Source organism: Neodiprion fabricii, chromosome 6 (assembly GCF_021155785.1).
Source record: "Neodiprion fabricii isolate iyNeoFabr1 chromosome 6, iyNeoFabr1.1, whole genome shotgun sequence".
In the NCBI taxonomy this organism is placed as follows: Eukaryota; Metazoa; Arthropoda; class Insecta; order Hymenoptera; family Diprionidae; genus Neodiprion; species Neodiprion fabricii.
The window spans coordinates 23,546,827-23,571,138 of NC_060244.1; the positions used below are offsets into that span (position 1 = coordinate 23,546,827).

General features: G+C 42.4%; 3 protein-coding genes across 11 annotated transcripts in view; 1 reads left to right on the plus strand and 2 right to left on the minus strand.

Annotated features, from left to right (window-relative positions):
- LOC124185043 (heterogeneous nuclear ribonucleoprotein 27C-like) overlaps positions 1 to 486 on the minus strand; it is a 33,003-nt gene extending 32,517 nt beyond the window's left edge. For all 7 annotated transcript variants that reach the window (XM_046575356.1, XM_046575354.1, XM_046575358.1 and 4 more), the window contains exon 1: positions 346 to 486. In XM_046575356.1, the coding sequence (XP_046431312.1) occupies positions 346 to 383 (38 nt within the window). In that variant the 5' untranslated portion in view covers positions 384 to 486. The remainder of the gene's footprint in view (positions 1 to 345) is intronic.
- A 9,280-nt stretch (positions 487 to 9,766) lies between these two features.
- LOC124185039 (chondroitin sulfate synthase 1) lies at positions 9,767 to 21,929 on the plus strand. Of its 3 annotated transcripts, XM_046575342.1 has the most exons (8): positions 9,767 to 9,849; positions 10,118 to 10,199; positions 12,465 to 13,747; positions 16,937 to 16,948; positions 17,205 to 17,345; positions 17,598 to 17,778; positions 18,933 to 19,289; positions 19,469 to 21,929. In XM_046575342.1, the coding sequence occupies exons 3-8, from the start codon at positions 12,896 to 12,898 to the stop codon at positions 20,434 to 20,436; spliced, it is 2,511 nt and encodes an 836-aa protein (XP_046431298.1). In that variant the 5' UTR covers positions 9,767 to 9,849; positions 10,118 to 10,199; positions 12,465 to 12,895; the 3' UTR covers positions 20,437 to 21,929. The 3 variants fall into 3 exon arrangements, with proteins under 3 accessions (XP_046431298.1, XP_046431299.1, XP_046431300.1); XM_046575343.1 differs by lacking the exon at positions 16,937 to 16,948 and having other exon boundaries at positions 17,202 to 17,345; XM_046575344.1 differs by lacking the exon at positions 16,937 to 16,948.
- On the minus strand, positions 20,989 to 23,282 carry LOC124185060 (lysozyme-like). The gene has a single exon (XM_046575409.1). It carries the CDS (start codon positions 23,093 to 23,095, stop codon positions 22,631 to 22,633), a length of 465 nt encoding a protein of 154 aa, XP_046431365.1. The 5' UTR covers positions 23,096 to 23,282; the 3' UTR covers positions 20,989 to 22,630.
- Positions 23,283 to 24,312: the final 1,030 nt, after the last annotated feature.

Below are 24,312 nucleotides of genomic sequence, written 5' to 3' on the forward strand. Positions count from 1 at the left end.
GTGAGGGGATGCAGAGGCGAAGATACGGTCACCGTGTGAAGGAGAGAACCGGCATCAAACACCGCACCAAGCTAGCAAATTCTACGCCACAGCCGCCGATGCGGTTGAAGATTTTGGAAAATAGGAGGGAATTCCGGGCGAGGGGATGATTTTATTGTGGGTATTTAAAGCCCGGCGGTGAAGATAGCCGGATTTCAGGGCTGATAGATTATTGAACGTCAGCCCTGCCGAAACGCAAATGGTCACATCGCGCAGCAGTCAGTCCGAAACTAATATATCGGGACGAACCTAGCTTGCGCAATATATTCACCGTATTACGACCTAAAAACGTATCGTTAGACTTACCCCTTTTCATCGTCGTCCATTTCGGATTTCACTCTCATAATATTACACTTAAAACTACAAAAATGTTATTACTTTTAGCGCGCGTGTGGGAATATGGCACGATGCTAGCGCGACGAGGGTAATGGCTCCTCACAATGAACGCGACTCACAGAATGTAAACGTAACGAAGCGGCGCCCGTCACTTCCGCTGCCGCTAAGTCAAATCAGTAACCCGAACGCTCGATTCGCAGCATAAATCGTCTGATGCGCACCGGTTTGGTCACGAAAAGTCCTCCCGTATTATCTTATCCCTAATTAATTATGTTTCATTCTCTAATACTCGCGAAACAATGATATGAAAAAATTTTTACAAAGAGATGTTGCCTGGCGCCGTAGGCCCGGGTTCAACGATCTGGCGTCACGGAGGCGACGCTCGACGCCATCTTGTTCCAGGATTGTGCGGGAAATTTTGAACGCGGCAGAATGCCACGAATATCATTATAGCAGTTTTTATAAGAAAACCAGTCCTTCACCCTGATACGATTACTTTCAAGCGTGCGAGCAGCTTTGTCAACGAGATTCACTTTCGTGATGCGATATACTTAGGCTTGATGAAAATGATAATTCCTCTTAAACTGTTGAGTATTTGTTGGTATATTTTACACATTACATACGTTTGCGGCGAAGTTCTTGATCTTTAAAAAGGGGGCTGCTATAATCTTTCCCGTTATATTGATTTCTCTTCTATTTTTCAGCATCTTATCAGCATTGTAACGGTTTACTTCCTGACTTAATAGACAAATCCTTTTTTCGCCTTTTTTTCACACTTGCTAAACGGACGATCGCCGTAATCTAGTATAAATATGTAGAATAAAACTTTTAAAAAATCTATATTTTTGAACGAAGCACCTACTAATAAATCAAAATGTAATAATTTGTTCATAGTTTAATTCAAGTAACATGTGCCGAGTTGTACAATTTAAAATACGACCAGAAAGTAAATACATTCAACATATAATAGGAACGTCGATACTTTGTCAATTATGAATTACGATACTTATTCAGACATTTTTACATGCTTGAATTTAGGGGATGAGAATTAAATTCACCAGGATTCACATTCACGGTGATCAAATGTTCCATCATTTGCTTTTTTTCCCATTATGTGTAATATTGAGTGCGTAGCGGGATTTCGTTCAGGTAGATTCAACATTTTTATTTTATTATTTCACACTTAGAAATGATCTGAAATTTTCGATCAGACTAGGTATATAGAAGTTTATGATTACCCAGGGAGTCGTATAGACACGATGAATATATATATATATATATATATATATATATATATATATATATATATATATATATATATATAGCGAACGGTTATCTATGATAGACTATGCATATAAATAGACAATCCATATGCGAAAAAAACTAGTTTGTATTAGCCGAGCTCATCACGTCAGTACAACATAAAACATAAACTACGCGTCTGACGCACGGGTACCAATTAAACTCATCATCACACAGCCAAGGAATCATACGGTGCGAAGTCTTTAATTAAAACCAACACGCGTGGCAAAATAGACGCATGTTAAGATTCTCGTCAATTCTTGCCCATAATCAGCGTTTATTACCAGGCCTGAGCTCCTTTCTTTGTCTAAATAATGCAATAATGCTTCGAACTTCCGGCTTCGCACCATTATAAGATTATGCCGATGTTCGCGATGATTCTTTCAAGCAAAAGATTACGTCGACAAGCTTCACTTGTTCCCAATTCTTTCGAGCATGACAGCTCAAGTTTTTCTCATTTTTGAACGGCCATGTCGCGCACACCTTGGCTATTGTGATAATAAATTGATGCTCGATCGTTTCTGCAGTAGTTCAATAACATTGGCTGAAAAATTTATTGATATAGCCTCTGATTGAGAAAAAATTGTACAACTTGTGGCACACTAAGAGAAATTTTTAGTTCCGGTCACGCTCAGTCCTTAACTATTTTCATTTTTAACCACAATCGAAAAATATAGTTCTAGGTAGAAAATGAAAAATAGTTTTCCAGCTGTTACCAGAAAGTCTAGTGTCCGTTACTATTTTTTCTCATTACGATCACTGTTAGTATATTTTCTCGTAACTGTTGCGAAAATTTAATGCTTGTGCAACAATAAATCGATGTTAAAGCCTTATTCAACTAAAAAAGTAGAGTAAACCGAACAAACTGATTTTGCGTTGCAATAACCAAAAAAAGATCGACAATAGCGCAAAATGGTTACGCGTACCTCGTTTTTCGTAATTCCGACAACATTCGAACAGTTTTTTTTTAACGATACCTGTTTTACTCAATTTTTATAGTTACCAACACAAATGAAATTCTTCTCGCATGTAGTATGTAGGTATAATAATGTAACTTCGAGTCCACAAGCCAAACTTGGCCTCTTCTTTTTCACCCAATATCTCGCGCCCTTTCCCGTCATCCCGACTCGGCATTAGCGACAACCGTTAGGGGTGAAAGACGACCCTCACGATTTTTAAGGGACATCTGTTTACCTGCTTGGTGAGAGACGGACGAAGCACATGCTTGCACTGCGATAAAACGCCGAGTCTGGAATCGTCTAAGGGAATTCGATTTGTCCGTACAACATGACGGAGATTCGAAATTTCTTAACCGACGATGAGGGGCGGCCTGTTATCAGCCATGTCAACGGATTTATCTTCTGATTTTACGAGGCGATTTCTTTTGACCCTGCGGGATAAGCAGACGTGCACGGAATCCAGTCCCCCTTAACCGGTGACACATCCGGATCCGGGTTAACCGCCGAACTTGGAGACGCGATCTGTCCAAGCGACTCTCAACTTGACGTTGCTGACGTATAAAATTAACCGATATCGACATCAGAATTTTGAGGAGTCTCGATCATTTTTTGTACTATTTTTTTTCCACGAGAAAAAATTCTACGTTAATCTGGGCCGCCAATTTCGCCTCGCGCGATATCGGCAACCGGAAATATCGCGATAAGTTCAATTCCTTTCACGACAGATAAGCCCACAAAATAAACCACAATCCTCCACTTTGACAGCCAACAAAGTTTTACATAAGTGTAGTTTATGCACGTATGCAAGCTCTGGTACAGTTTGGTCACTCGTCGTTAAATATTAGCATATCGCGAAAGGATCATATTATACTTACAAAAACATATGGATAATGGAAAATATATCAGGAAAAAAACCGTGTTCACATCTTAACCAGAAAATGTCTGAAACGAAATATTCCGGCAACATCAAATCACGATCGGCTTCTACATAAATTATTTCCGATTCAATGCGAACAGTATATTTTAATGTGTAACCTATGTTCCCGAGAAGGAAAATTTATGCAATAAACTAATGTGTGTATGTATGGGTTTAATGTTTGAAGGTGAAGATAGACCTTGATCAAAATTCTACACGATTAACACTGTTGGCAATGACAAGTTCTCCTTCAAAAAAATAAACGCAGGATGGAGTTTACGATTTTCGATTCCAAAAAACCAGTTTAGAGAGCGGAATATTTGAAGCTTTCAATGTTGCATTCGAGATTTTCGTATATAATCAATGAAAAGGCACGGTGCTGCAGAGTTCCTGCGATTTCGTGCAAGTGGATTACCACGATTGAACAACGTCTGCAAAACCTTCGCGACAATATATCGCTGGTCTAGGAAACTTAAATCGATTACGACTTTGTTAGTAAGTAATCGAAGTATACAAATATCACACGGTATATCACTCTCATTACACCGAGTATTAAGTGCAACCAAAGACTTCGGTACGACCGAACCGTCGAAGCAACAAGTTACGAAGAGTGAAAAAAAATGATCTAACAAAAGTCTCCGGCAAAATTATGCACCATAAATTATTGTAACATAATTGAATCTGAACAAATTCGAATAGCACAAACTAAAACGTGAGTAAACGACTCGAAAAAAAATGATTGCCCATATTCGCTTCCACCCCATGGAAGAGATATCTCGTTTAATTCGCGTTCACTGTCATTTTCGGAAAATAATAACACTGCCGGAGATTTTCTTTCCGCCGGTTTATTCCTATTTCCTAACTTTTGATTCGGACGGTCCAGCCGACTCATCCTTAAAGCGCAAGAACCGAGTTCCACAAAATACGTCTCGCCGGTGCCTGCCACGATTCGGACGTGGTTTTATCGTCGTAGGAACTCTAGGCGAGCACAGCGTAGCCAAGGAAGAAGCAGACAGGCAAGTAGGCAGCAGGCAGGACGAACTCGCCGAGAGGCTTGGCCGGGTAGATGAAGCCCAACGTCGGGGTCGCAGGCCTCCAAGAGTCGAGACTCGGGATCAGCCAACGCATGACGAGTGTGCCCAGGTAGTCCGTGGGCCTGCTGGAGGATTCCCGGCTGCCGGTTCCCAAGTTTCGAATTCCGTAGACCTGCCTGAGAATCGGTGAATAAAAATTAAGGGCGAAGATCTCGCCGGGAAATTTCACTTATAACACACACGGAGGTCACGCATCGAGCCGCCTACGACGTAAGCTCGACTCCGTGAGCTTTACTTCAATAAGGAATATAAGGATGTAATATAATCGTGTTCTCGAGTGCGATTCGAACGGTACATCTCGCAGGCAGTCTCGAGGTGTTTCCAAGTGCTTCATCTTCTCCTCCGAGTTTCGACCGCCTATCGGAGAGCCCGAATCGTGCCCGCGTGACAATTACCATGAAACTTTTGCGAAGTGGTCAATTTTTCAGTTTTTAATTGCCCCCGTCGACTACCGATGTAAGAAGAGGATCATGAGGGGAATGTTGATGTATATCGCGTTCGACCTTCGCATCGCACGGTGGCATGTGAAATTTTATACAATTGGATGCCACGCAAGTGCGTATAACAAGGGAATTACTTGTGAGTACACGAACAATTATTTATTGTGCAAAGGGGTCCTGCGAGTGTTTTCTATCTAATCGTTTCGCCGTATTACTCTCGTCTACGGTCTCGATCACGCGATTCCGCAAATTAAAACATGGACGTGATTGCTATCTTTTTTATAAATTGTCATTTCCCCGAAAATCTTTTGTCCGTTATATCGTATAATTTATATTCAAGTATCCGACAGTACATTAAACCGGTAACGGTATAAACGGATTCACACTTTCGAATAAAATGAAAAAAGAATTAAAAATATTCAGGAATATTCCACCGTACCGTAGATACGAGTATACAATGTAAGGTTCGTAGTTGGAACAACTAACCCGTTGCATCCAGTACGTAATTATGGCAAACAACCTGAGCGTACATCTGGTACATCGTAACAGCTGCGTGCCGGTGATAAAGCGAATATTATACCTACACGTATGCGTAATAACGTGCACGTATTCACTCACTGAGAAGAAAGGCTTATTTGGAATAAATGATCACGCGTTATTTACGAAATATCAACTAGGACAAACGATCTCAAATTTGATTTGTAAGAACAATCGTCCGATTCACCGAAAAGTGAATTGATGCATGCACTCTCCTTCGTTTCAATCACGAATGAAATCCCTACTGGTTTGGAAAAATTGGGAACTAATTCGCTTGACACGTTCTACTGTTATAGCCGTGCATTCTCATCCCTGTAAAATATATGTTTAGAAAAATTTTATTTATTTAGAACGTTACAATGACGTCTACGACTATTAAGCTCGATTTAATAGGTTTTTTCGATGGAACAGTCGTGATCAATGAAAGATCCGTTTAAAAGTTCGAATAACAGCAAGTGCGTCCGGTACGTTTGAAATACCTATTCCGCCATTTCTTTTATACAGCACGAACCTACGATTGCCGAAACTCTTCTCTCTGTAAAGGAGAGCCACGTTTGAATTAGTTCGTTTTAAACAGCTTTCGAGGAGTAAAAATCCGCGCCGATAACAGCGATAGGGTAAAGCGAATTGTCATCCAGTACGAGACTGGGAGAATGATGAGGAGCGAACGATAATTTTTTTTATCCATGTAAAAATCAGGCGTGCGTGAAGCGGTACCTCGAGCGTTAAAAGTATACCTTTCACCGTCTAATTCTTTGACGCGCGTGGCGTATTATACCTGTACTTATGATACATGTTACCTGCTAGAATCGGCGTTCGAATAAGTTTAATGACCACCTTCACCGACTCTAGCTCTCGTCAAAGTTACAAATCGGTGTTGAAGGTAACCAGATCTGAAGATCAGATCGTATGGATCGTATACCTGGCCTTGCGCCTCGCATTTTCATGCCAGACTTGCTCACTGTTTGACGTAACTAATTACACGTGTATCACGTTGTGCCGAAAGATACTGCCGCCTGAATTCATATGATCTGATCGATGTATTTTCAAATAGCACGCGGGAACTAAACCAGCGTGAATCGCAATTTAATCAGATGCAAATGAAGATTCAAGGTCTTTCGCGTCTCTGAACGATGAAATATAGGCAGATTTACTTGTCATTTTGACAATACTTTACGCTATCAAAGATTTCGGTTCGTTCTTTCCGTTCTAATTTTTTTATTTTCATTTTTTCAATACCGGTACGTCTAATCCTAGCGAGAGTGACTGAACCCTGATTACAAAGCACAATCAATGAATCATGTTTTGTTCAGTTAACGCTGCAGGCATGGTTGTGAAATTTGCGATTATCCACCTGGTCTGTAGTTAAAATTTTGTAACTCACGTACATCCGTCATCCAGCTCGTTAATTTTATACATCTAAGCCTTCGCTTAGAGAGATGCCGTATCGCTGGGTGATTTAACGACTAGTTAGCAGGTGATACAGTCAACGGCAATGAATTACGCAAAGCGTTTTGTTTCCTGTTCTAACTTTAACAACGGGCTTCCGAGGACTCTCTTAATAAACAGTTTAAAAAACATGTGTGTCTCCTTTAATAATCCGCATCGTAACTACAGCTAAATTTGACACATAAATTTCACTCGACTCGCATCCGGCTTTTTACGAAGGGACAACCTAGGCATTCTCTTTTTGTAAGCTTAGCAATATTGGCACGAGGTGGCGTGTAATTCTACAAACAATGTTGCACGGCGAATGAGTCATAAGAGCCAATCACAGTTCCATGATCTCTCGAAAATCAATTCAATTACATCGCAGAATATGTTCAAATTTCGTAACCCACGGTATTCGCTAAGCGGTAAGCTTATTTTTTCCAGGTATATACGTACACTGATTCAATTCATTAGCATTAAGCTCATGTAGCAACTATGTACTTGGCTAGAAGACGAGGTAGCATCACGGTAACCGTGCGGCACTGATGTGGCCAAAATAGCTTAATACACCATAGCCGTTACGTGGTCAACGGTTGGTTTTATCCCGGCATGTACTTCACTATACGTCAACCAACACATGTGGCTTCTGGGCTTTACGGTTTTTTTTCATAGGCCTGGACAAAGCCGCTAAGTAATTTTTCTACCTATTTGCCGTATTAGAATCGAGGATAAACCGCAAGGCTCATCGTCAGCCACCTCGTCGCCATCTAGAAGCTCAGTGTGTTGCTTGTCGTGGACGAGTTCGTGCAGAGATAAAGCCGATAACTGGCCGCATGGCGACCACTTCGAATTATTACCCGAGTCAAGTTTTTACGATAATACCAAATCCGAAACTAAAGACCGATCAAGACCCGAATGAAGAACGTACAGTGCGCGGTTTACTGTTATTTAAAACGAAAACTTTGGACCGGAGCAAAAGTTAGCGGGAATTCTTCCCCGCCGACACTGTGTGACACGGGTTAATCGCAAACCGGCTGATACTGGCTTATATACTTTACCGGTAACTGCAGTTTATTGACCAAATCAACTTGCTGAAACGTGAGAAGTGATCTGGATGATTCAACTCTTTGCTACGTGATTACATTTTGGTAATTTTTCAAACTCGGAGCTATACTTGGAATAAAAAAGTAATTACCGTTAACACGAATGGTAATTCGATCGTAAGTATCTGGATAAAAATTTTGGTAATTCACAGCTGATCATCCACCGTTGAATGACTACGAAAAATACGCCCCGTGTCCAGCCGCAATTAAATTGACATCGACGTATTCTTCGTTTGAAAGAGTGAATGAAATAGGTTCAAGCCGCGGCAAATCACGTGTCGTTATTCCTATTATCTAGGCAGTAAAATTTTCTTGTGTATATATTTATTGAGTGGGTGAAAAGGAGATTAGGCGGTAAGATAAAGAAGCAGGTCAAATACCACGGAAGAAAGAACCTTGAAAACGGTTGAATAACTCGGACACATATACATAGCAGCAGCAATTCTTTTTTATTGTTACATCCGGACTTCCCGAAATCCATTCGGAGCTTTGCGTTGATATTCTAGCTTGAAAATACATGGGTTCACTAAATGTCTCAGCAAAATTTGACTTTGTCTTATAGGTTTATTACATTATTCTTGTCCAACTACATAAATAGATTCCCACGTTGTTTTAAAAATAAGACGATCTAATAGCGGGGCCGACATCAGGCGACGATTTTGGCTGGAAAATGTGATTCTGAAAACCTCCGATCGTTTTTACAGTTACAGTGTTCAGGTAAGAGAAATAATTCACTGTGCTTTTAAGTCTACCAAAATGTCTAAGTTGATAAAAATTACGCGTTTCTCATACGGTAAAGCGACCTCGCTTTATGTCACGGATCTCTATTTAATCACGGACCATGACAATGACGTTCATTTTTTGAGATTTGTTACACATATTGTTCGAGAGTAATGCGAGTTTTTTTTTGTTTTCCACGAAGTGATCGTAGTTCGAGCGAGATTGCCGAATTTTTTTTCTCTTTTTTTTCTACTTTAGCGTAGCCGTTGGTCAGAAAAGTCTCTACTTCACTAAACCAGAGGAAAAAAGATAGGAAATAACGCGAGTCAATAAGTCTTATCTCTTGTCCAACGTCCCAGAAATTTGATAAGTTATTACACAGGTATTTCGATAGCACGACCATTATCCGAAAGTAAGCAGCGGCAGAAGCATGAACAAAAATTTCCCATCACGCACAGCGCTATCGGTATTAACGAGGCAGAGTACAGAAAGCATGTATTAAAAAGAAAGGAAAATCTTCCGCATCCGGCAATTTACGGCTTGGGATTTCCTGCAGGACCGAACGACTAGACTAGCAGTATGAGCGTCGCGTGAAACCGGAAGTTAAGGGGAGGCGCCAGGCAGTCGGTGTACCAATTCCAAGGTACTCCGAACCCCCGACGCGAATAGCTGAAAAGCTCGGGGGCTCGTCGAAGACGATAAGGGGGATCCGAGCCTCGCAGTCAGGTAGGCACGATTGTCCGAGCTCACGGAGACGTTTGTCACCGCAGTTTCCTCGCGGAGCGGTCTTAGGGCGAGACTTACGCGTTTTATTACGTCAGTGTGTGCCGGCTGCGTCCGTCGTGTTCGCTCTTCGCCTCGACGGTCGACAGTTCAGTCGTCGCTCCGGCTCCTGACTCGCAGCGTGTTCCGTCTTCCGATCAGGCCGTGCCCTCGACTAATTCGTGACTTTTGAAGGCACCTGCGTCAGCGGTTAGTTGCCGTTTAGTCGTGGTTTAAATAAGCCGGTCATTCGCTAATTTGTACGTCCGATTAGTTCGGCGGATAGCAACAGCGCTCGAATCGGAAGAACCGGTTCTCCCGATCTCTTGTTGTCTCGTCTTTGATCGTTTTATCAATTCAGTTTTGTCCCATGGGAATAAAATCAATTTTTGATTTTGTATTGTATCGGTAGTGAAAACCAAACGGCCAGTTTTTTTTGCTTTTTATTTATTTATTTATTTTTTTTTTTTTGCAAAAGGCAAAGTGAAGTGATACTGCGTACTTTCCACCCCAGGATGTCACCTTCGTTTTTTGATCACTGGAGGGACAAATTTTTCGTGGTGAGTTTCTGCATTTGGATCAAACGATTGTAACGCCGTAGAATAATTCAATAGCGTTATTGGTGGAATGAGTAATAGGAGAACCTGACAAGTTAGAACTCCCACTAAGCATCTGCGGGTAGTGTAGCGTTGATTTGGATTCCGACTGGCGAATTCGAGTCCCGACTGACTCTAAATGCACGTGTGTGTATTACAGGTATACGAAACGTGTTTCTAACCGTGAAAATAGGCGCTGTAGTATAACCGGTTTTTAGTTGAACTCAACGAAATGAAATTGATCAGACAAAAAGACACCACGGCGAATCGTATTACTCAACTATCTCTGACGTACGATAAAGTAAACAACGTGAACTTAATTTTTTTTTTCTTTTTGAACTAAGAATTACAAGTTTCTTCTTTGCTTTGTTAGATGTTTTATAGATTAGAAATTTCCACCTTTCGTTACAACCGTACTTAGTCCCGGGTATAAACATTGATAGAATCACACTTGGAAATACGCCTTCAACGTAAACTAGTCAATCTTGAACCCGATACGACGCAAGGTGCAAAACGTTTCTTACATCATACGCGCATCTACTTTGTTGAACTTTTTTTTATTTCTTTTTAGTCAGTTTACCTCTGAGCAAGAACGTTATTATACCTGTAACTTAATTGTAAATACATTCCGTAAACTTATCGCTTCGGGTAAGATGCGGTTACATAAGGGAGCGATAAAAATACTGTCTCGTATTAGGAGAAATATTATGTGAAAAATATATATCAAACCTATCTCGCCCGGTGATAATTACACCAACCCTGTTTTATTCTGGCAATTCAAATTGTTTGACAAACGCTCAAGTTTGAACCGAGTCGAGAACTGTAAATCCAGACCTGCCAATCACTAATCGTTGCGAACGGTTTCTCGTTCCCATAGCAATAAAAAAAAAAAGTTCCCGTTAATCCTTGTGCGAAGGGGTTCTACTTCGCAGTCTCCAATCGCAACAAGGAAACGGTCAAGAATAGCTACAGTCGTCTGTGGAGAGGATAGAATATTTTATTCGTCATAATTGGACAGGTATATCGCATGATTTAGCACGCCAATTCAGACACGTCATCTTATTATTTTTGCTGAGTTGAGCCGGTGACTTTAAACTATGCACTTGATGTCACTGGAGAAAATTAGACCACCGCCAACGCGCAATCAGTTTGCAGGCTAACCTTTAATAATATTATTATCTTGCATAATAATTGTCACATTCAACTTCATCTAACTTGAACAACCAACGAGTTACAATTTAATTGACGGGATTTAACGAACGTTGACGGTATTGATTATCGCAGGCCAGGAAGACGATATTCATATAAACTATACTTGAATGAAGATTTGCACTGTTGTTACAAACTCCAAGGTGCGGGGAAGAAAAATCGTCTAACGTATCAACATTGCATATACGCGTGGGTCGGAATTTTTTACATTATATAGTAGATTTTTTACAGGCTATTTTTTTCACCAAGAACTTTGTAGTACTATAAATTTTGCAATATCACGCGAGTGCCTCAAATGTACGTACTTTCATACGACCGGACAACAGTTCTTATATCAAACCATGAGGCGCACCGAGTGACGTGAAATTAATCGAACCTTGAAGCGTAATCGTTACGTGGAAACCTGAACCGTAGAAAAAATTATTCGCATTATTTTTTGAAGTATTTTTAACGGCTCGGTTCCTTGAAAGTGAAAAAATCTCCGTGCTCGCGTATTTACGCTTCTATCTGCCAGTCCACGTTGGAATAGATGCTTGTGTAAACATGGTTACCTATTAACACTTCGGGTCTTAGCTGGTGCGCACGTGTAAAGGATGTATAATTAGTAGTCCCAACTACCAAACAGTAATCCGAACTATCCCTAATTTACACCGAGCCATGCCGCGTTATATCTGTAAAATGTTTGAAATATCAGAGAGTTTTGTTCAGGCCGCATAAAAGAGGCAAAAATTTTCACAAAAACAATTCTTATCAACCAATTGTAGCAACAGGAAGATGATCGTCAGACTTGAGAACGTTCGAAAAGCCCATTTCTAAGCAAATCAAATTCAATACCCGTCCGTTGTCGTTACATATTCCGGTCACAAATTTATCGCGAACAATGAATCGATTGATCCGATTTCGGCTGTAAGATACTCTTAGCAAAAGATAACGGTGACCTTGCAACGCTTCAACAGAACTAACGAAACTTTACGAGGCCGAATCCTTTTTCAATAAAAATTTTGTTTCGCTACGTTTCAGGCAGTTCGGATCCAGCGATCTGCGACGGGGCTAATCGACCTTTAAATCGAGTGCCGTGGAATCGATTCAAAGGAGGTACAACGAGACCCTGAATCACCGATCGACCTCAACAGCACTCGTCTCTGGAATGTAATTTTGGGCCGGGTGTAGCGAATTCGAAATTCTCGAATATCCGAAAACAGCCCTGTGGGTCCCACATCCCGTGAGGCGGAGTCGTTAAATCTGGAAGAGTCCCATCTGGAGGCCACATGGGAGTCGAAAGTGGGACTCGGCGAGTCTCGATTTCTCGCAGCTTTGTCCGGCGTTGAGGCCGCCGTGGGTGGTTCGAGTGCTCGGCGAGGGCGCCGAACGATGAGGAAGTCCTTGTTCTGGAGCGGTCCGAGAACGATGCCGAAGTCCGCAGGAGCCGGGAGCCGCCAAAAGTCGCGGAGATGTCAATCGGAGAGGTGACGGCTGACCCGGAAATGCGAAAGAAGCGGGGTCCACGGAGCGCCCTGCTCGGCCTGGTTCTGGGCTTCGTCGGAGGTTTTCTCGTCGCTAATTTCCGGCTGGTGATACCACTGGACAAGGTCCGACCCTCGAACGACTCGTTCTGCCCCGGAGCACCGAGCCGCCATCATCAACGCGTCACCTTGGATTACCGGGCGAAGCTGGAACCGATGGACATAGTGAAACTCCCGAAGGAGGACAACGTCAGTAACAGTGCAACGAATCTGCTCTTCGTCGGGGTGATGACCGCCCGGAAGTACCTCGACACCAGAGCCAAGGCGGTTTTCGAAACCTGGGGATCGGAGCTGCCCGGTAAAATTGCCTTCTTTTCATCGGAGACCTCGACCGCTCCGGACAACTGCCCCGACCTTCCACTCGTCGCGCTTCCCAACGTCGACGACAGCTATCCTCCCCAGAAGAAGTCCTTCCTGATGCTGCAGTACATGTGGCAGCACTTCGGCGACAAGTTCGAGTGGTTCCTAAGGGCCGACGACGACGTCTACGTCAGGTCCGATCGTCTCGAGAAGCTGCTCAGGTCCGTAGACTCGAGACTACCAAGGTACATCGGACAGGCGGGAAGAGGGAACTCCGAAGAGTTCGGACTCCTCTCCCTCGAGTACGATGAAAACTTCTGCATGGGCGGGCCGGGAGTCGTTCTCTCCAGGGAGACCCTGAAGCGAGTCGTTCCGCACATCAGATATTGCCTCAAAAATCTGTACACCACCCACGAGGACGTCGAACTTGGAAGGTGCGTCCAGAAGTACGCCGGCATTCCGTGCACCTGGAGCTACGAGGTAAGAATCGAAACTTTTTGGTCTAATTGTCTCTTCCATTGGTTAACGATGATCGGTTGGTTGAAAAGTTGAAAAAAAGACGGTGAGGATGCTTCGCGGAATAATAAACAGAAATTTCTTGTTGGGTAAAGCTGGTGTGAGGTCCGCCAAGATGGTATACAAGCCAGATGTCTCGGCCAATTTAACATACTTTCCTACCTACGTCATCTTAATTATTTCTAACGTCTTTACTGAGGTCACTCGCTCTGCGTGTACGCACTTTCAACGGTAATAAAATTATACGCGAAACTGTAGACGGGAACCTTTTATTGCCCAGCGGACACCGAACGATTATGTAAGGACAAATTATCGTTTCTATGAAAAATACTTATTATTGAAACATGAGAAAGTTTACGCGACGCCGACTGTCCCGAAAATATTAACTAATAAAATTTCCTGGTAAAAGAGATAAAAAAAAAAAAAATGGCCCCGGTTGCACGTGGTAGCTGATTCATGTGTATCCAGGCGGAGGAGCGCGGGGTATCAAAGACTCTCTCATCTCTGGGAAAGACGATGGTCGGTTCGTTAGCAGCCTGACCGGCACTACGGCCAAAGAGGCAAAAGTATAGCGAAGCAAATTTTTTTTCATTCTCTATCGTGGGAGGTCGGCTCGACCAGAGGAAGTGCCGAATGTGCAATCTGCAAAATACACGCTGCGCTGCGCACCGACGTGTCTCCGTAATGCGCGCCTGATTGTCGACACGTGCCTCGACGAATACCTGTCGTATATGTGATGAAAAATTGTCGAGGCACGTGTCAGCGTGAATGTAAAAATCGCCCCTTGCGTATCTCATGATTTATATTTATTTTGCACGGGAAATTGATATCCCGGTTACTGAGGTCAGAAACGTTTTTTGGCGAGTCGATATTTGATAAAGGGGTCATATTATGTCTGGGCAACGATTTCGTAAAAGTGATTATATAACTACAGGAAGTTTCATAAATTTTATACTCTCAACAGACGGTTACACGTTCAAGTAAGATGTGTTTATCTTGATAAAAAGTTGAAGCTTTGTATCAGGAAATCATAGCTCAAACCCTTAGATTCAATTTGCTTCGAAATCGACTTTTCAATCATCTTTAACTCCTCAATCTATACGCTCACTTGTTTGAAAGATGAGATAAAATCTGAAGAGAGATTTCCGATTCGCTTATTTACACTTCTAGAAAAATTTGTGGATGGATTCATTCCTGTAATACATCATGGCGACAGTTTCTAATCGGTACAAATATTCTTATCTCCAAATCGATACCGTAGGTTCGGCGAACTGAAACTTAAAATTTATACGATATTTTAACAGTCTGGCTCCGTAGCAGCTGGTACCAAAAAATTACATAAATTTCAACGCATTTTCTGGATGATCGATGATTGATCGAGCCGTGTTGATATTTTGCAACCTGGCAGTGCTGCACTTTTCGACAAGTGTAGCGATACCTAAATTGTCTTATTCTCTGATAACATTGAAAAGTAGCGACACGTGCGACGAAAAATTAAACAAACGGGAAGAATTTAGGTCGAGGAATTTTAATAGCACAGATATTTGACGGGTTGAAGATAAAAAAGATACAATGGCTATAAAACGAACTTGTCTCATTCGCGTCTTCATTAGACCAAACTCTAACTGGACCCTTTTCGTGAGTCGACGTCCAAGCGACTCGATCTCTATGGAAACAATTCCGTGCCTGACCTAATGGCTTGGGTTCGTTTGCTTTTACCCACCTCTGAACACTTAACGACTAATATAGCGTTACGAGCCTCGCCACGAATCTCGGTTATAGGGTTCTCACATCGCCCGCTTTAATACCGCTGCACTTTTTATTTGCCAGCTAGACTCTGTACACATGACACGGTATCTTATTACGCACATGTAATGCACATCTGCAGTGGTATGACATACCGGATGAGCCGGCGTCGAGTTTCGAACGTTAATTCAATCAATTCCATTCCTTTTTCAAACATTCGTGCACATTTACGTCGAAGTCACGAAAGATTTTCCGCCCTTTTAACAGGTGGATCAGGTGAGGTCAGTTTCCGCGGTTAGCCATAATTTCGTGATAATAAAGTTATAGGAGATATACCTACATGCAAAACCTGATATTTCTTGTTCAAAGTAAACGTCAACTTATTGAATGGAAAAATTTCGTGTTATTCCGGCATATGTAAAATTTCAAGGGATTGTGTTGGAATCAAAGCGCGGAAACGTCGCAGACTCGGGATTCAATTCCGAGCCAAGAATTTCCATTGTTGTATTCGACTTTAGACAGGCAAGTACGCACGCATACATAAACGGTAGCAATAATTCAATTGGAGGCAGTATCTATATGCGTTGTTATAATATTGTACGAGATATATTTAGCGTATCATTGAGTCAACTGTGAACGTATAGCATATTATGTTACACATAGGATGTTGGTTGTTAGTTTCAAGTGAACTGTACCCTGCTAACCCAATGCGAGTGGAATCATGTTGTCCTCTATAATCTACGCCGGAACACCTACCTACCTATCTCGCATCGGTCAAACACGACGAATTATCCAGTTTGAGCCGACCGGATGATCAACAATTACTTATCTGTAATCTGCTGTCAACAGCGAAAGAGAAACGAATTTCATTACGCGTGTACTCCGTTATAACGCGGAATCTAATTCCACACCTTTCGACGATATTCGGAAATAATTTTTCCCCTCCGCGAAGCGACGTGAAATTTCAATGGCATAAACTTTCAGCCAAACGCGCTGCGTTTTGCTTCGCTCGACTTGCAAGGCCGTAATTACTGCCTTCAAGCTAATAAACCCTCGCCAGATATATTAACTCGGGATTGCTGATTGACGCTAAGCGAAAGTAACTCGGCCCCGTTTTACATAAGAAGATACTCCATCCAAGGCTCGACGTGCGTGTTCTTAGAGAGTAACTGATGTTATATGTAATACAGTGAAACAGAGAAGTATAAAATTTTCTCGAGATGCGAGAATGTTCTTGAAAAAAAAAAAAATAACTCGTACAGATTTTTACTTTTGTCTTAACGTCATTCTTGGTGACCAAAAAATTATATGATTGATGTAGAAAAATAACGCAGTATCGTAGATCATACGTCATCAGCAATGAACGAAAACGAGGGAATATTAATTACCATCTGTTTTACACCGCAGGGATGTTCAGAGGTAGGAACAGTTCCGGATGCGTCACATGCGACGAATGCGAACAAATCTACCTGAGGCTACAAAATTAGCATGTAGATACGAACTTTACGATTCAGTCCATAAGGTTCGAGATTCAGATTTTTTTTTTTTTCTTCTATTTACCTTTTCTGACATTTCACACGATTTCGCGGCATTGAATTGACGTTAAAATTTCACCGTGCGCCGTTAATCTTGACTGTTGTAATGCTGGTGGTTTCTGTGATGGATCGTGTTGCAGATGCAGTCTATTCTCTATCACAACAGTAGCGGGGATCAAGCCTTCACCGGTAATCTGAAACGCAAAGAGGTTCACAGAGCGATTACTCTACATCCGGTAAAAAGTCCGCCGTACATGTACAGACTTCACAATTATATGAGGGTAAGTTTCGCCTTCGCTCTGCATCAGTCTTTTCATCTATTCATGGTCGTTGGTATTGCGGTTCGTTTGAAGCTATACACACTATGGATTTACCCCGTCTTTGAAAAATATATATCCTTCACTCTTTGACCGTTCCAATTTCCGTCTTATCGTCTATCACTATCCCAAGCACAGTCGGAGAGTTTTTTATTTTCACAACAGGCTTTTTCTGCCGCTCATCGTCGATGATAATTTCATCCTCCACTTACACAGGGTCTACGTATACAAGAACTGCAACACCTGAAGGTTCAGCTGCACAGAGACATACAGTCGATGATGGCGGAGCTTCACGTGGATCGTGAGAAAATCCAGGAATACAGTTTATCAAAAAACGTTCCTCTGTTTCCTGAAAAACCAGGTAGCGATCAGTACCTCGGGGACAACAAGGTCCTGGGTAAGTTTTATCCTCGAAACGATTCTGGTATCCAAGATTCAAATCGCATTGGCTATGTGCGCGTATAGTAAGTGGAGTGCAAGCTGTGGACGATTGGTTAACGAATATAACAAATACGCCTGGAATGTCTGAGATAAGCCCACTTGTGGGCATATCTTAATAACCTGTGCGATGTTCTGTTAAAAATGAATTGCGCATCAGACGGTTCGTGGGACTCGTATCACATCTGTCTTCCTGTGATTGGAAACCACAGCGGCCAATCATGGATAATTTATGTTTTATGGAATGTTCAGAAGGACGTTTGCGCTCTCGGCACAAATCCACGGCACGCTTGGAACATCTACGTCGACTCGAAAATTAATTAAACCGAACAATTGGCAGGACTACAGAATCAGAGTACATGGTGCAGGGAGCGTGTAACGTACCACTTAGCATAATTGCGGCTAGTTGGATTGAAAGTTATAGAGGCGAAACAGCAACGATACACGACACGCTCTGCTTCGACCAATCAAACGACCCGGTTCATATATTTACATTATTTCGTTCTCGAACAATGTATGAATAAACGGTCACGGTCAATTTCACTATCGTCCCATGGGAACCGGCGGGATGGACGGAATCGAATCGCTCGTACAGGGTTCGAAGATTCGCTTCCCCACTGGCCTCTGACGTGTCTATTTGCGTATAATTATACCTACTCAGACCCCCGTGTTGACGAAAGGGAGCTTCGTTCGTTCAGGCTAATGTTTATTGTAATAAAACCAAGTCATGACTCGATTCTAAACTCGCTCCAAACATCCGGAGAGCTAGACGCAGTTGTTACGGAAAGCGCGATCCCTCGAGCTTTGTTTGCTTATCTTTTCTCCCTTGAAATAATCAACACTCTCTTAATAAGCGCAAGCTCGTTCGCCGCCGTGCTTCAACCCTCTCACGGTGAAGTGACGGAGCGAAAAACAGAGAATAGAAGAAAATATACACGTTGAAAAGAAACGCGAAGTACAAACAAAAGTAAACCCGTGATTCATCGCCGCATGATCGTTTGGATCTAGTAAAATATGGTTAAACACAGCAATGCAAGATAATTCCTTAGAGACGCTGATAACTAATCGTAACTGCTGCGAACTGCAATGTAGTTGACGTTTATTGAATTACAGGTGTTCCAGCTGGACTACGGGCGTTTAGGCCGAAGAAAACGAGCGAGGTGATTCCGTGGGACTTCCTCTCGAAGTCCGAGTACAGTCTGACTGACGCCAATCCTCGGCGAAGAATCCACAGCGACGTCAAGGAGGGCCTGGAGGACATAACCAGGGAGGTGATGGCCTCCATAAACGCCTGCTCGAGGCAGAGGGGCCGAGTTGTAGAGGAACGCTCGATTCTCTACGGGTACAGGAGAGTCGACGCTTATGGCGCGGATACGGTTCTCGATATTCTACTTGTATACCGCAAGTACCGTGGAAGAAAAGTAACGCTTCCGGTTCGCAGACACGTCTACGTCCACCAGCACTTTACAGGTTCGTATTTTGCGGATGCCGTGTGCATCGTCCGCACCGGCTGGCGGCGCATTGCTTTGTCGGGTCCCAAAGACGGGCGGTTAATTGATTCAAGGCCGTGCACTAAGCCGATAAAGCGTGTCAAACGAATGTAAATTGGCTCCGGAAATCGTTCGACGCTTAACGATCTCATGTTTCAGGTTTGGAAATACGAGAGGTGGTCGACGGAGTTGAAGCTGAATCGAAGACGCACCGTGACCGGGAAGCGAACTCCATCCAGAGCGTCTTGCGGAATAGTTTTTTGAGTATGAACTTCAATGCGAAAGAAAGCTTCGACCCCATCGAGAGTAAAGTGATCCATTTCATTCTCCCGCTGTCCGGACGCCTCGCGACGTTTCGGAGGTTTATCAGTGTTTACGAAGACGTTTGTTTGGTGGGTAAAGGCGAAAGGACGGAACTGACGATAATCCTGTTCCCGCACAGGGTTGAAGGGTCCTTCAACGAGTCTACATCTCTAGTTAATAACCTAAAATATAAGTATCCGAGTGCAGTGATCGCCGTCGTTCCATCGTACAAAAACTTTTCGAGAGCGGTAGCTCTGGAGATCGGTGTATCCAGGCACAAGGACGACGATCTCCTGTTCTTCGTCGACGTGGACATCGTCTTCACGAGTTCAGCCCTTCGCAGAATACGGCTGAACACGATTATGAACAGACAAGTGTACTTTCCGATAGTATTCAGCCAATTCGATCCTAAGATTGTCTACGCTGACGGTAAACTCCGGGAGACCGATCTGATCACGAACTCGAACGGCTACTGGCGAGAATACGGCTTCGGCATAGCGTCCCTTTACAAAAAGGATTTCCGGCTCGTCGGTGGTTTCGACCTATCGATTCAAGGGTGGGGAAAGGAGGACGTCGATCTTTTCGAGAAGGCGGTTCGCTCGAACCTGACGACCTTCAGGGCCGTTGATCCGCACCTCGTCCATGTCTTCCACGACGTCGAATGTGATCCTAGCCTCTCGGGACCTCAGCTTACGATGTGCGAAGGATCCAGAGCCGACACTTACGCCGGGTTGAATCAACTGGCCGATACGATTTACGGCCATCCTGAATACTTGAGATACGCAAAGGCATTGCGCACACGGACGAGCACTCCGGCTGCCTGATAATCAAAACCTCATGATGCGTCAGGGCAGGGTTAAAGTTAAGCAGCCTCCACCTGTGATCCCGGAACGAGTTATAGGACGATATTTACATGCTTGAAAATTAAAATTACTCCGCGTAATCGTGCACCAAAGTGCAGAAAGTCGGCAATACCGATTCAATCGTATTAGCGGTACCAAAAATTTTTTTAAACGTACGGTCGGCGTAACGAGACCGTTTTTATATTAATTAAGTCCTAGAAACAACGAGTTTATAAAAGTAAATAACAAAACTGATTCAATGCGCGTGAACGAATTAGTTTTTAGGGAACGAATTATTATCGTGATTCACACAATGACTTTCTTCTCTATAAGTCGATGCATTGAAAACTGGTTGACAGAAAAATTCGTATCAAAATGGTTCAGAATAAGTATTCGAAGTGTATTGTACACTGTGCTGAATATGCGTATATAATTTTCTAACCGCATAAAACCCCTGTGCAAATGTATTTTCAAGATATGCGCAACTCGTTTCGAATAATAAATCGGAAGTGTACCAATTTTTTGGTATTAAACAATGAAACTGTTACTAACACTCGTGTGAGGTGCAAATAGCTGGCTAGATAACTGCATTTATTTTTAAAACACTTTACAATTTCTCTGGTTCATTACATGCCCACAAACTCTCGATGCTCGCATGTGTGAATGTAGGTACATCGATTTCATTGCCGAAATTGACTATTTTGAACAGTCATAAAATTAGAAAACCGTGTGAAGATAAAATAAATGCTGTGCGCTTTGCTGTTATATGTATATTTCCGAAAAACTGTGTACCAAATGAGTCGGAACCAAAATGCTGAATTGATATAAAATATTCACTCACATATAATATGAATAACGTTTAATTTTATATTTTATATGTTATAAATGTGATATATCGTGCCTTGTGTAAAAAACTAGCACTATTTTTTGCGGTTTTTGCCCCTCCTTATGTATTCTGTGTAAATATAATCAGTTTATCTCATATTCTCAGCGTCGTAGTTTGCTACAGTCTATATAGTATATAATTTGCGATAACTGGAGGGGAATACCAGATTTAATGCGTATGTTTAATGAGATTTATGTTCGCTTGCCAGAAAAACAATAACGTGTAACATGTCGTCTCACGCATACATTATATCATTAGGCTATATACGTACAATTTCATATCCAAAATATAAAGGGAGATAAACTTAAAAGCATTTACGTGTAATAAATGTACTATACACGCTAATTCTACAAGTATAGCGCATAAATTATTGCAACAATAATTTACGTTACTTTTGATAAAAATGAATCTCTATCAGGTTAATTTTATTCCAAACAACAACGTATAGTTAGGATATTTATAAAATATATATACCTAGGTACTTGGATAGTTGAGTATATCAATATATTGTAATTTTTCGTTCAAGAGATTCAAAAATGACGTACCCAACATATTAATATTTCAAACTGGCTTATATTTTAGGATCACGGAAAAAGATAGTAAATCGCGAATACGTAAATATCTTCACTCCGTAAAACAGAGATAAGAAACTATGAGGAAATGTATCACACATATTCAAATTGTATTTTCATCTTAGCGGGGATGCGTACGACAGTTTCATAGTTTCAGATCGTTGGACAAGTTTCACAAAACGCAATTCGCTTACTCTAAAGGAAAATACAAAAAAAGATCACTTGTATTATAGAACGTGCAAAGGAACGATGAACTGTGTTATACCGAACACAAAATCTGCGAATTGTACTTTGGGAATGACATCGAATTCTCTCTCTTTCTTTCTCAGAGAAGAGTTCACCTTGTATGGCATAAGTCTGCGGAAATCAAGTAGACCGGGTACAATTGAACCCGGAAGATGTGATTGGCAGAACGGCCTCCGCGACACCGGCTACGTCCAATCAGCTCTACGATAGTCAACGGTAATTACATTTCCGGTACGAGTTACTCCAGGACTTGGGATAAGCAGGAAGCCAGCGGATCAGCTTCCACGCTTGCGAAGATCTCATCTGGGCTCTGATAATCCGAAGTCCCTGATTACACGAGAGCCGGAAGCGATGCTCGACAAATATTGATATCGACGAAGGAAGAGAATTCAATTACAACATCTCGGCTTCTTTCTACTTCTCTGCGTCACGGAGTGCCAGCATAGTTACCACGAGGAATGAAAGCCCACGATTAGCGTCGCCGACAGTTTGCGAAGTTGGGCAGCTGGGACGGGGGTTTGTTTTTGCAGGACCTCGTCCATGCATCCCAGGCCCTGAATCCCTGCAAATTGTATATCTGCTTGGCGCACTGAATGTCGTCGGAAATGTTGTCGTTGGCAAGATCTTCGCAACGCATGTTACAGATTCCTCCGCGTCGTCCTCTCGCGCACCATCCGTTGCTGGTTATTTGGAATATTCCGTAACTGTAGCTGGACGCTCGCTGAGGTCCAACGACTAGGTCGGTCCGTAGATTGCTGACAGTTTCCATCAGGCAGAGCCAGTGGCCGATGAATGTTCGCGAAATTCCGGCCCTCTGAAGCTGAAGAGCAACTTCGCACCTGGTCATTCGCTTCGCCTGAGCTTCTTCGACGTTGGCAAAAATCAGCAGCACCGCGATGCTTGCGAATAACAACGAGCGAAACGGTAGCGAACCCATCGTCGAGACTGCACTCTGGTGTTTTCGAGAAACTAAACGGCACTAACTGCGAGGCGAAAAACACTCCGTTTCATATCCTCTTACACACGAAGCACGCGAGACACAGAGGCAACGCGGTCTATTGCCGGATCGACGACTCTGCGACCTTCGATAATGCGTCGTTTTTATCTCTCAAGTTGAGATAGACGGAACAGCACGACTGTTGCTAATGTAACGTGTACCACGCAGCTGTCTAATTGAAGACGCAGTCAGTTTACAGCGCCTGAAATACCGTTACTCGTGTTACCGGAACGTTTCTCGGCTTGCCTATCCTTTCATATTCAAGGCGTCAAACGGTGCGTTCCAAGAAATGTTATTGCAAAGATATGCAATCTTATCTTATCTCACTTTACCAGTATCTCGGGTCCAAAAGCCAAAAGGCAAAGCAATCTAACGTATTTTTTTCCTCCTGATTAACACGCGTGAGGAATTATTGTTATGACTTAGTTCTTCGATTTAATTGTCTGCTTCTAATGGTGAATAATGTACAACTAAAAGAAAAAATTAAACACCTTAGCAATAAATTGTCCGAAACCAAAGAGAAATACTTTCGACTAACGGTGGGTGCCTGTAATTGCGACACAAGCTTATACCGGTAAAGTTTATTATAAATGAGAATGGTGTTGCCGGTGATAAAAGACCTGTCCTAGCTAGCTGTTTGCCATTGATCAATTGTTGCGCTAGGTGGCGGTAAACTGTGTCGTCATAACTGCGTCGGTGCGCGGTGTTCGGCATCGAAATGACGTGAAATACACGGTTTGGAAATTTGTAGTATTAGAATTACAAAACACGAGCGTGATTCGCCTACGCGATTTCCTTCCCGATTTCATTTTTCATTAAATTCTGCTTTGTAAAACGAGCGTCGGCAGTCACCGACTATCTATATCTGCGCTTAAGGCTCGATATCGGTATAAATGTACATAATATAATGTACATACATTTCCAGCTCATATATAATCGTGACGTGGAGATGTGCTTGGTCTATTCATCGGGTCAATTGATTTCCTCGTTTGCTATACGCTAGAAAGTAGCCGGGATGTCTAATGTCCGATGTCTCGATGGCTCTGATCCCGGTAGAAATCTGGTATAGTATCTAGTAATAGTTTCAAATACTTCGAGAAGCTTATTTTATTCGTCGTTCATTCTAACAGGTTAATTATAAGTGCAGCCCGTGTAAT